Source organism: Gobius niger (assembly GCF_951799975.1).
Source record: "Gobius niger genome assembly, chromosome: 13".
In the NCBI taxonomy this organism is placed as follows: domain Eukaryota; kingdom Metazoa; phylum Chordata; class Actinopteri; order Gobiiformes; family Gobiidae; genus Gobius; species Gobius niger.
This window is the reverse complement of record NC_136864.1, coordinates 22,906,156-22,918,957: the sequence shown is the minus strand read 5'-3', so window position 1 is coordinate 22,918,957 and position 12,802 is coordinate 22,906,156. Positions and strand designations below refer to the sequence as shown.

At 43.3% G+C, this 12,802-nt stretch overlaps 1 protein-coding gene across 1 annotated transcript in view; it reads right to left on the bottom strand.

Moving 5' to 3' along the window:
• phlpp1 (PH domain and leucine rich repeat protein phosphatase 1) overlaps positions 1–12,802 on the bottom strand; it is a 67,921-nt gene that overhangs the window by 4,613 nt on the left and 50,506 nt on the right. The window contains exons 8-15 of the mRNA XM_079569109.1: positions 12,290–12,350; positions 10,835–10,930; positions 10,085–10,240; positions 8,957–9,157; positions 6,871–7,033; positions 6,240–6,370; positions 5,884–5,997; positions 3,963–4,157 (exon numbers count right to left, since the gene is read on the bottom strand). Coding sequence (XP_079425235.1) covers positions 3,963–4,157; positions 5,884–5,997; positions 6,240–6,370; positions 6,871–7,033; positions 8,957–9,157; positions 10,085–10,240; positions 10,835–10,930; positions 12,290–12,350 — 1,117 coding nt within the window. The remainder of the gene's footprint in view (positions 1–3,962; positions 4,158–5,883; positions 5,998–6,239; positions 6,371–6,870; positions 7,034–8,956; positions 9,158–10,084; positions 10,241–10,834; positions 10,931–12,289; positions 12,351–12,802) is intronic.

Below are 12,802 nucleotides of genomic sequence, written 5' to 3'. Positions count from 1 at the left end.
AAAAATTGAGATTCCCATGAGAGCTCGGCCACACCTTGTATTTATAATATTACTGTAGATCTATTGGTTGCAATGGATTACCATGGCAACGCCTCTGAGGTATGAGGTCATGCAGAGATGATGACATCATCACATTTAGAACAGCTGTAAACATTCCACACATCTGTGATAGAACTCCAGTCAGTCATTCCTTCACACACCCATGAGCCTTTCGACGCATTTTGACGTCTCTCAACGCATTTTGACGTATCTCAACGCATTTTGACGTATTTTGACGCATTGAACTGCATTTTGTTGCATTTCAACGCATCTGCCACATTCTCTGACACATTCTGTGGTTTATCAAAGCATTTTCAAGCTTTTTTCACAAACGCCTTCGTGAAAAAAGCTCAGTCCATGAAAATGTTTGGGAAGAAGCGTTCTTCCGACGCCGCGCTCGTTCAGGAGCTCCGGCTTGCGCTCTGTTCAGCAGAGAGTGTCAATCTCTCTTTGCAGAAGCAGGTGCAGAGCGAGCGCCAAGAAAAAGCATTGTTAGCGAAGGACCTCGCCGACAAAACCCTGCGTTCACAGGAGGAACTGTTCGTCGAACGCGAGGCCCTGAGGCAGAGCAGAGCCGAAGTCCAGGCTCTGAACGCCCAAAACCAGGGTCTGAATGAGGAGAACTTAAGGCTGCAAGTCTCCGTGTCAGAGCGGGATGCCACAATTCTCCTCCTGCAACAGGAAAAAGATCATCAGAAAGACAGTTTGACGCTGGTTATCAATGCCCTGAAGACGAACTATGGTCAGCTCAAGGTAGCAGACGCGAGTCTTCGCGAGAAGATTAAAGATCTGGAAAACCAGGTCGGACAGCAAACGCTTTTGCTACAACAGCAGGACAAGGAGCTGACCAAAAATCATCTCAAGCTTGAACAGTTCACGCTGCTTGAGATGAAACACGCCGCCCTGGCAGAAGTCGTCCACCAGATGGAGGGGAAAATGAAGACTCTTCTACAGGAGCAGCTGTCCATGAAGGAGGCCCATAAAACTGCCACAGAGGAAGCTAAGGAGACCATTTCTACATTGAAGAAAGAGGTTAATGTCCTCCATACAGAGCTGGACTCACAGCAGAGAGAGAACCAGACTCTGCAGCTGACCCTGGACAAAAAATTGGTCTCCTGCAAGAAGACACAAGACCAGCTCCATCAGACGAGACAAAAACTGATGGAGGAGGATCAGAAGTCCCTCGCGCTTCAAGATGAAGTTACCAAACAGTGCGACAGCCTGGAAGAGAGCATGAGAGATAGACTCCATGCTCTCCAAGAGTCTCATCGCATGTTTGAGAGGTTTCAAACAGAGAAACAAGTGTTGGTAGCTGCCTGTGAGAGAACTACAGCTGATCTCAAACAACTGGAGTCAAATCTCCACGAGAAAGTCAAAATAATCAGCCACTTTGAGGAGAAAAACAAGTCCCTTGAGTCTGAAAAATGCGTCCTCTCAGAAGAGCTCAAGACGTCAAAAATTCAAACATCTGGGACCATATCACGCCTGGAAACCCAGCTCCAAGAAGCCAAAACGGAGCTGGATAAATCTAAGAAACAACAACTGCAGCTGCAGCCGAACATTGAAACCGACCTGATCCTTCGCAGACTCGAAGAGGAGAAATTGGCGATGAAGGCGGACCGTGATAAGGCCATGGAAGAGGCGGACAAGTGGAGGGAAGAAGCCAGCGATCTCCAGGGAAAGAATAAGGAGCTGTACGAGAATCTGGCACACAGCGCGGATGTGTATGTGGAAATGAAGGGCGACATAGAGGCACTTCGGAAAGATAACATTAGCTTTTTACGGCAAAACATTGCTTATGAGAAGGCAGCGAAGGCAGCAGCCGCACAGCAGGAGACCAACGAAAAACAACCAGATCTGCTGAAAACCGTGGAGCCAGAGAGAAGCACAGCACCTCAGGACACACGGGTCAACAACAGCTATGCCTCGCAAGACATCAGGAACCGGAGACAGAACGAGCAGAGGAACGATGCCGACCATGAGATGCCCAACGCTCAAGGCCGGTGGAGGCAAAATGGCTTTAACAGGAGACGCCAGGAGGAGCAGGGTCAGAGGAGAAACGGTCACTGGGCCTGAGGGGAACAGATCTCCCACGAGGTCTGAGGAGGACGGATCTCTCTGAGGAGGACGGATCTCTCTCGAGGTCTGAGGAGGACGGAGTGTCTCCAGTGTCTGACGCTGGTGTATGAATGAGTGTGAATGGGTGAGTGGTTCCTTGATGTAAAGCCTTTTGAGTGCCTCAGGCAAGTACAAAAGGTGATACATATATGGGACCATTCACCAGTTCCCCTTCTCTCTCTTCTTTCATTTTTTTCTTTTTCTGGGGTGACAGTGGCGCTGGGTCGTCGCTTAAGCGGAATGTCCTGTAGGCGCACACTGTCTTTGTGTCCTTGGGCAAGACACTTCACCCGCCTTGCCTCCAGTGTCTGACGCTGGTGTATGAATGAGTGTGAATGTGTTTTTTCCTTCTCTTTTTCCCTTCTCTCTGTTCTTCCCCCTCTCTTCTCTCCATTCCTGTCTTCTCTCCCTCTCCCCGTCCTCTCCTCTCTCCACTCCTGTCATCCATATCCTCTCTTGAAAACCATCTCGTTTCTCATCCGCAGACCTCCTCTCTCTCTCTCTCTCTCTCAACAGATCCTGTCGTCTCTTTGTCCTCAAGCAGACCCTGTGTGTCCTCATCGCTGAACATCACGCTCCTCAGATGTGACTCTTAACGCCAGTCCACGGTTTACCACCGTCCAACAGCGACTGAACAACAAGGACTGAATCTCCAACAACTGGACATTCTTCCACCACGATCTTGTCCCCGCCTACAGAGGGACTCCCATCAGCCCCCTTAACTTCCCCTCCCTCCCTTATTTGCTTTATATATAAAGAATGCAAACAAATATGTCCTCCCTGCGGTAGCTGAGGAATCTAACGACCATCCTCACCTCCTCCATCACCGTGTGGTTCCCGGCGCCACAAACCGGGACCAGCATTGTGCGTCGACGTGCGGGCCGCACGTCAACGTTTATTTGGACATTATGTTTGCCTGGATACTTCATTCACCCGAACTTTACATTGTCATATTTATTGCTGTTTTATTGCCTTAGTGTTTGGTGCAGCCCTGTGAGGCGACTTCTGTTGTGATATTATACCGTTTGCACTGCTCTATTGCACTATTTGTATAGTTTTTTATTTATCTAAGTTATGTGTTAAATGTTTTATGTTTCATGCTGCATGATTGAACCAGAAAGAACTCCTGGTTGTGAACCTGTTCATTAACAATGAACCTGTTCATTAACAATGGCAAATAAAACATTTATGATTATGATTGGTCTATGTCTGCTTTCTGGTCACATTAGCATATTTTTTTCTCAGCTTTACTTTTGTTTATTTCCTTTGAAACAGCTCGTCCTGGTAACTAAGGCCGATATTAAATGCTTGATGTCATTAAACAGGGTTGAATGAACATCTAAACTACAGACATACATTGGTAACAACTCAATTTTTCCCCAAAACTCTCAACTTTGTACACATGTCTTGACGTTGGAGATGAAACAGATATTGTACATTTACAACATGTTTGTTTGTACATTTATGAGGTATTTTTCAATGATGAATATCTGTCATAAAAAAAATGCTTGTATCTCAGTTTTATTTTATTGGTTGAAATTCTATGCGGTGTGGCTTTAATGACAGTCTAGGAATTAGATATTAAAAAATCCTTCAAAATATTGTGAAGTGTGAGCTAGAGTGGAATGAAAACCTCAGTTGCCAGAAAGGAAATGACCATATTATTACAGAGTCATCCCTATCACAGTCCAAGTGGATATTGTTTTCACCCGCCTTGTTTCGCCTTAATGCTCCGCCATGCCCCGCAGTAACCCTGTTCCACCACTTCATGGCTGAACTACTTCTGTTATTCCACTGGAGTTTACCTTTGCATGACCAGAAAGGTGTTCGTCATGTAGTCCTCTTCGCTCTTTGTCTTATGCAGCTCCTCCGCGAGCACGTCGTTCATTGTGCACTGCAGCAGGTATGGCACTTCCACATTCCGGTCTCCGTCAAACACGCCGTAGAGGGCCTCGCGGTTGCCACAGAAGCTATTCACCGACAGCGCGGCTACACACAGCCTGAAAAGATACGCCGAGACAAAGGACATTTGAGCAGAGGGTTTTGCAAAGAGAATGGTTTTCAAACGCACAATGATTTCTTTGTTTGTGCCAATCATACTTCTATAATTGGAAACAAAGCGAGGCCTTCTGCGAGACATTATGCGAGCAGGAGATGCCACTCAAGCGGACATCTTTGTTGGATCTTTTGAAATGTATGAATACAAACACAATTTAGAAAAAAAGAAAAAGTAGACTGGAGATATATTAAATCGATTAGGAACCAGAAAACACTACATTTCAAAACTTCTGCTTCCTGTTTTCGTTTGCCCCATCATATTTTCCAGATATGTCGATGCTTTCCAATTAGGGACGCACCTATTATGAGTCGAAAATACAGGACCGGGTATCGTTTCCAAATGTCCGATACTGATATTACTGTAAAGCAGTACTAAGTAACTCTTTACCTTAATAAATCCTTTTCGTTGTCCCTCTGGGGGTAATACAAGTGTTAATGGGATGATTGGGGGGTCTTTCATCTCCCGGTGTCTCTGGCCAGAAAACCACAATTGCAACTTGACTGCCACCGGGACAGCCAAGATTGAGTGAAAAAAACATAGTTCCAACCTAATAGCCTGTGTCATGGAGCCGAGGATATTTACAGTAGAAAAGTCCAGTAATCCTTGTTTAATGACTTTCCATTACGTTAATAGAAAACCCACTGAAAAGTAACATCTCGCTTGCAAAGGGAACCATTCACGTTTTCAGGGCAAGCCCCACTTAAAGAAGTAGCTTGTTTACCTTAATAAATCCTTTTCGTAGTCCCTCTGGGGGTAATACAAGTGTTAATGGGACGATTGGGGGGGTCTTTTATCTCCCCCTCATGTCTCCGGCCAGAGAACCACCCTTGCAACTTCCCTGCCTCTGGGTCGAGTAGAATGGAATCACAAAGAAGAAGCTAACAGGCTAACGGGCAAAGCTAACTGTGGGCTAGCGCCACTTTAGCAGTATTTTATGGCCAATTTTGAGTGAAAAAAAATTATCTCCATTTTGTCATTGAGTTGTGGCACAATGTACAATATCCCTCTCTCCCTTTGTCTTTTCTGTCAGCGTAGTATTTACTCTCACGGACAATTAATGAGTAAATAAACGCAACATGCTACAACACCTGCAGTGGCGCTTATGGCCTTTAGGGGCAAGAGTTACTTAGTGTTGCTTTAAGACAGTCTCTTGATATCGGATATTGGGAGAGACTCAAACCCCAGTATCGGTATCGGAAGTAAAAAAAAAAAAAGCTGGATCATCAAAATAGTCATATTTCAGGCATGGTTATATTCTGTAAGGCGGTCTGGAACTGATTGAATGCATTGTGACTAACAGATGCAGGAGTAAATCAGACAATTTCACAGGTGTAGTCTTAATTTCCGTAAATACTGTTCAAAAAAAAAAAAACTTTCCCTATTTTATTATTATTTTTGGCTTTGATTTAGAAAAGCGCATTGATTTTGACTCTTAATGGCACTTCACAAACACTAAAAGCACGTTCAGTTTTCAGATGTGTCGATTGTATCAACTTTACTCATACGAAGACAAGTGTGTGTGTCTGTGTGAGTCATGCGGCCAATATTTTCCCTCATTTGAGTCATCTGGCATGGACAATGTGCGTCCTAAGTGAGATTAGTCAGACTTCGCTGGGCAAAAAACGCGATGCTTGAGGTTGTTTTACATTTGACTAGACTCAACTCACTTGTTCTTGACGCCCGAAGCCTCCGTGTAACCATGGCTCCACACAGCAGGCCCACCAGAAGCCTCGTTGGAAGAAAAGGTCGGGGGCGGATCAATGCGGAAGCAACGGATATTACTGTATATAAAAAAAGGGCAAAAAGCATTGAAATGAGAAGTGGAATCCAGTGCATCATCTGGCAGCATTAACTCCTTCTCCAAAGCAAAAGCAACCTATTGTTTTTGCTTTATGACAGGCTCATGAGTCAACATGATCCTCCATTAATAAAAAGACTATTAAGAAAGTTATTTAGTAGTTAATGTCATATGCTGTTCTACATGGTGAGAAATGGGCATTGGGGAACAAACAGTGTGACGTACTTGAGTTGCTCTAAAGTCTTATGGTCCAGGTTGAGGCGAGGATTTCCCGTCAGGTCCAGCTCCTGAAGTTTGGGCGGCAGATTCTCCGGCAGAGTGATCTCGCTCAGCTCATTGCAGCTGAGGTCCACGCACTGTCACAGATGAGAGGACATACACAAACAATATTAATAACACTGGCTTACAAAACAATACTTTTTGTGATCTTGCTTTTCCACTAAATCGGAGAAATGTTTAATGCTGGGGTTGCTTTATTTTTGTGACATCTACATCTAGTGTATATGGGATGGTCCAATATACTGTATGTACATATGCAAATTATGTTAAAACAAACACCAGTCTCCATCTAATTGTGGAAGAATTTATAAAGACCCTACACTATAAAAAGTCAGTGAAATCTTCTTGAAATAAGTAATTGTGTCCTTCATTTTCAGGTAATCAGTTCATGGGGCAAGACATTTGACATATTTAGAAAAAATTGACTTTTCAAGAAAATGTATATACAGATTAAATTTTGCAGTGTAAAAGATGGATTGAGAAAAATCAAAATCAGCTCACGAAACTTAGACACCATATTTGTTGTAAACCAGTTCAATGAGTAAAATATCTACTAAAATAAATACTGTTGACTTACTTTCATGTCCATTAGCTGCATGACCTCGGGGAAGACCTCGATGGCGTTGGAGTGGGCGATGAGCGTGTGCATGCGGCGGCAGTTCATGATCGTCGTGGGCACGGTCTTCAACATGTTTCCGCTCAGATCCACCTCCTCCAGCTCCTCCAGCTTGGCCATTTTACTTTAGAGAGAGAGAGAGAGAGAGATTCCTGTCAGATGAGGACCATGCTTTTGACATACAGGTAATCATAAATAAACATTAGCATAGCATGTATTATCAATAATATTCAATGTGTCAAAACGAATGACCAACACAAGCATTTTTTGTTTTTGTATCCAGCAAATACTTTGTAGCATAGACATGATCTAAAGCAGGAGTTCCCAAACTATTCAAGCTGCAACCCCCCAAAAATACCATGCAAGCTATTTTTGACCCCAACTTGAAAAAGTTTTGTTGCTACTTATAATAATATCAAGTAGCCAAACTGAGTGATAAGGTAAAGATTCAAAGATTTCATAGAACTTTACAGAGCCCACAGACTGAAGGGGGTGAATCCGAGCATACAGGGGCTGGGGCATTATAGGGGAACCCCTGACTCAGAAACTGTCAGAATAAGTAAAATATAAAAGATTTGATATTTATCTTTCAGACTGCATGGAACAGCAGCTTATGTTTAAAATACTCTTGTTTCAATCTTTGTGAAGTAGACCCCCCAGGGCCTGACTTTTTGTTGTAGAGTAAATGTATTTAATGCAATCACAGATTATCTTGTAAACACAACAAAAAACAGATCTCGCATGGTCTTCACCTAAATTTTTATTGAGCGATAGAAGATAGAAGTAGAAGCTAAATTTTTTTGGGGGGTGTTCCCCCTTCTTCACTTTGCCACCGCTCAAAGCTATACACGGGCTTGAAACAAGCATATAAACAATTTGTTTGAACAATTCGGACATGTAGGAGAGCTTGTGAGAGCTCGAAACTAGTTTTGGCCAAATCAAAAAATGTCATAGTTTGTGCAGGAAAAATCAGGCACCCTAGCTTCAAAATACTGTCCTAGTATTCTAACAACTTTGGTGCACAGAATGGAGCCTTTTTTTAATTGATTAGACTTAAAATTCATATCCATGAGATTTTGTAGTTTGATATTAGCCTAAAATTTTGAGGAAGCTCTTGCACATTTGCATATTTTCATGTACTGTAGATTAAAAATATCTTGAAAAAAAGTTAGAAAGTTAGATCAACATGTGACTTGCTGACTATGGGCTATATGCACAGTGACCCCACGTGATTTCCGCCTGGACAGTCAGCCAGAGGCTGTCCTTCCTGTCTGTCATCTCTTCCCATTAAAAATTAGCAGGTCCCACAGAAATGAAGCAATAGCTTAAGATTTGGTAAAGGACAGCGAGTAAAAGTTCGGATGTGGCTGGAGCAGGTTAAAAAATATTACGTGAGACGTAACGACTTCACTGGAGGAAACTCCGTGTTCATAACGGTGGATGTTTTTGTCTTGAAGCTAACGCAGCTAACAAAATAAAAAATAAAACTAGCGCAAAGTTTTGAACGAGCCAGCGCAAAAAAGAATCGTCCTGTTAGTAGTTTAAATAATATTTACTTGTTTACATGTTATATTATCATTTTTCAACACTAGCCTTTAGCTCTAAGATAAAAGCTCCTACCTTACGACAGCTGGCGTTTCCTTTGGGTGCTGGATTCACAGCGAACATGATGTTTGTAATACGTTGCTGTGACTGTCCATCAGTAACTCGTTGTCCTTAACCAGATCCTGAGCTATCGCTATTTTTGTGTGGGAACCTGCTAATTGTGAACGTAAACGACCAGCGACAGGAAGTGCTGCGTCTGGCTGACTGTCCAGGAAGACGTCACGTGGGGAAACTGTGCATATAGCCCATAGTGTGACTTGACAAAAGCTACGACTTGACCCCATGACCAATTGACTTGGACTTACTTGGGACTTGTATTTAGGGACTTGCTCCCACCTCCCAAATTCCTCAACAGCCATAAATTATAGATAAATAAGACCCTGAGTTGCCATTCATCTATTATTAAGAGAATCACAAGGAGAGTGTGAAGATGGTGTTGTACCTTGCAGGGAAGGTCTGGAGGTGATTGTAAGCCATGTGCAGGACTCTGAGGTGCGTGTGTCCGGTCAGCATGGGCACGCATTTGTCCGTGAGCCGGTTGTTGGTCAGGTAGAACTCCTGCAGGATGCTGTGGCTCTCCTCGGACAGGCTGGAGGGAGGCAGGTGCTCCAGCTTGTTGGCCGATGCGTTCACACTCCGTAAGCTAGGAGTCCACAGAAACACACATGTGAGCGATCTGCTCGTGAAGGCACAATGTTTGTTGTGTGCATTTGTGGCCTTTAGGGGGCAGCACTCTTGTGTTTTAGTCTGCGTAGTAAAACATGAATAGAAAGGACTGATGCAAAGTGAAATGCAGTGAATAGGAAAGTGTTGTCTGAGATTGATGACTGACTGTCTGATTCTGGCAGATGTGACTGTGGGCGGGGCACAATCCTTTTGAAGTTGAGAGCATGGTTATATTGTTGTTGTACAGTTTATTTTTGAATGTGCACTGTTAATGTGTTTTAGTAACCTGGGACTATGGTTGAAAACTAGCTATTTAGCAATGATCACATTGTCCCTGAAATAAAAAAAGTTAGAAACACTTTAACTACCAATGTTTAGCCTGTGTTCCTGTGTAAGAAGACACTTGGAGGGATTGAGATTGTGCGATTGTGGAATACATTTTAAAACAACAAAAAACAAAAATGTGCAAAAGTTCAGTGTGGGTCACAATTTTCTTACGGTAACACAATTTTTAATTTGTTTTGAAAAAAAAAAGAAAAGCTTGTATTATTTGTTTATAATTATTGAAACAAACTGTAATATTGCAATAATATCACAATTATCAAAACAATCTTTTTATTTCCATTTCTCACACACTTTGAAGTGCTATTAGTAATTTTCCACCTTTCACTTAAAAATCTGAAATGCTTTTTGACAATTTATAGAATAGAATAGAAAAAACTTTATTGTCCACCATGCACAATGATGGCAGAAATTTGCCTTAATTAACTGAGCGCAGTGAGCAGTTCTTCTTCTCTCCAAACTTACGTGCAAAATTGAAAGCTCCACTGTCTGGCTTATATAGTAATGGAACATCGCACTGTTTTGTTTAAAAGCTACACACTGATGAATGTGTCACTTCTACCTCTCAGATTTGAGGAACAGGTTGCAGGGCAGCTCCACCAGTTGATTGTGCTGCACGTCCAAAACCTCCAGCAGAGGGCGCTCCACTCTGTCGGGCAGCCTCTGCAGCTGATTGTGTCCTGCACTCAGCTTCCTCACGCTGTTGCTGCAGAACAACCTGTGGCAATAAAACACATGACATAATGATAAATGAACTGCGCTGTGGCCGTAGTAAATCACCGTAACGCCTTTTAATAAGTCGCAATTTGGAGCTGCACAGAAAAGTCACTTAGGATTAATACATGCGTGATATAATGTGCTTTGTGCCACATCAAAATCCCAACCAGACTCAAAAGCGGGGTTTAATATGAAGTCCCGTGTGCTAGACAGAGGACAGGACAAAGGCAGATGCCGCAAAAAAGAAAGAGCAGCGCCTCTAGTGGAACCTGCAATGGAAATTTATCATTCTGACACTGAGCAGGTAGAAAATAAAACCGCAGACAGCGAGGGGACTGGCAGACTCCTGAATAAAGCAAAAAACTTCGCATCACAGGTGGGTAGGCTTCGGAACTGACCTTCTGGGAGGCTATATAAAGAGGATGAGAGTGTGGACGAAGGCTGCAGAGGTAACAGGGCTGTATCTCTGTGATTTATAGCGCTCGGTGGGGGAGAGGTGACTGGCCGGCCCCGCGCTTTGGGAATAATGCATCGGCGTGCTCCATTTATAGGCACCGGACATTGTGGCGATGAGATGGTAGGGGGGGGGGCTTACCGCGCGGGCAGCTCGGTGAGGAGGTTGTGGCTCACGTCCAGCACTTCCAGTTTCTTCGCCTCGCACAGCCAGTCTGGCACGGACTCCATACGGTTCCTGCGGGGGGACAAGCCAGGGGTGAGGAAGATAAATGAGCCGAGGCGCCGCTCGGAAACGCATTTACATTTCAAGAGGCTTGTTCTCGAAATAATTGTGCGTCTCGATGTTTAGGAACTTGTTTACAGGGTACTTAAAAGTGGATAGGGATGTGGGATGTTTTGATATAGGATTGTTTTGTTTGACACACGCCCCTCCGAACTTTTTGTCAGAGCTTGCGAATCCTTAGATAACAGAGAATGCATCTCCGTGGATATTGTGTATATCCTGCAGTAACATTACATTGCAGTCGTTCTCAAGCTTTTCTAGTTTTTCAAGTACCACCTAATAAAAGATTTGACTTTACAAGCACCACTCGGCTTAGATCCAACATAAACTGGACCAATTATGCCATACCGAGATCTACGCATATTTGTACATGTGCACAATGCAAGTACCTATTCTGCTACTTCCAGTAATAATTGTATTTTTTCATTTCTATCCTTATTATGAATAGCACTGCTTTTCATTACTTTTGTATGATTACAATTATTGAGCCACAGCGCAATATTCCTTGTAGCAAAAGTTAATCAATCAATTCATCTCATTTCAACTTTCTATGTAATTTCACTTTGTTACACTGTCCTGGCTCATTTTGTAAAATATCTTTAATATACTCCATGTGACTGTAGAAGTTCATGTTCAGTATGTGCTATCAGTGATCAAAGCTAACATACTGGTCCTGTATACATTCGTGCACCTAAAGCTTTGGTTACATTGTCTTATCGCGCTGCATAGTGTGTGTATTATCAGCGTTAGGCGAGCATTCAAGTCAATGAGTCTAAACAACTGTCATGTTGCACATTTGCGTGAGTAACCACTTGTGACTTCTTCTAGCCTCAGGCCATAACGCGGTTAGCGTGCCGTGTTCTGAAGTTACTCAAGTGCCGGTAATTATCTGCGCTTTGGTATTTACACACTTGTTGCCTTTTCTAAACCTTGACCTTTGGACAAATAGGGCAATAACTTCCAGATCTATAAAATGAAATGCTCACTGCTTCACAGGCTATTTGCAGCTTCATTAGATGATAACTTTCACCATTTATTGGCCTTGTACTTTTCCTCTAAGAAAAACTGTCCCAAAGTATTACGTAGTATTATATAATGGGGTTATCTAGTGTAACCAAAACAACTTCAAACAAAAGGTCACACAGCTGGTGAGTTAACTTTTAACTAGGCTTTCGAAGATCTCTTTGATGCTTCCCTCAGTTTTTTTTTCTTTTTGAGAGACCAATAAACCACTGCGGCGTGATGTCAAAGCTCCAGTTTGCACCACATCATTTTTACTTGTGCTGGGATTCCCCCCCCCCCCCCCCTCACCTCGAGATGTCCATGTAACTCAGATTGGAGGGCACCGGCACGACATCCAGTTGTCGCAGCTCTGTTGAGAGAGAATTCAAACACATTAACCTAGCGCAAGGGCAGACGAACACAAGCACAGGTACATGAGGGACATTTGGAGAGATGGCAGGGCGGAGGGGGGGGGGGGGGGTCTGGGGGGGGACTAGCACCGTGCAGCACAGGGATAATGGCGCCAATGAGACTGCAGTGTTGTCAGAGAAATGTAAGCCAGCAGACTGGCGGACAAATGGCGACAGGTATACATTAATCACACTCCAGACGTGAGGGGACACAGGTTTTGTGTCGGCCTTAAAGGACATGGCAACACGGGGAATTAGGAGTAGATTTATCTAAACATGTTTCATTTGAAGAAAGACATTTCTGTTCACTTCAATCATTTCACAAAAGCACAATTTTGACCTTGGTGATGAAGTGAGAAAATGCCAGTCTGACAATCACAAGGTCAAAACAGTTTGGAGACAGAAGCAAAAG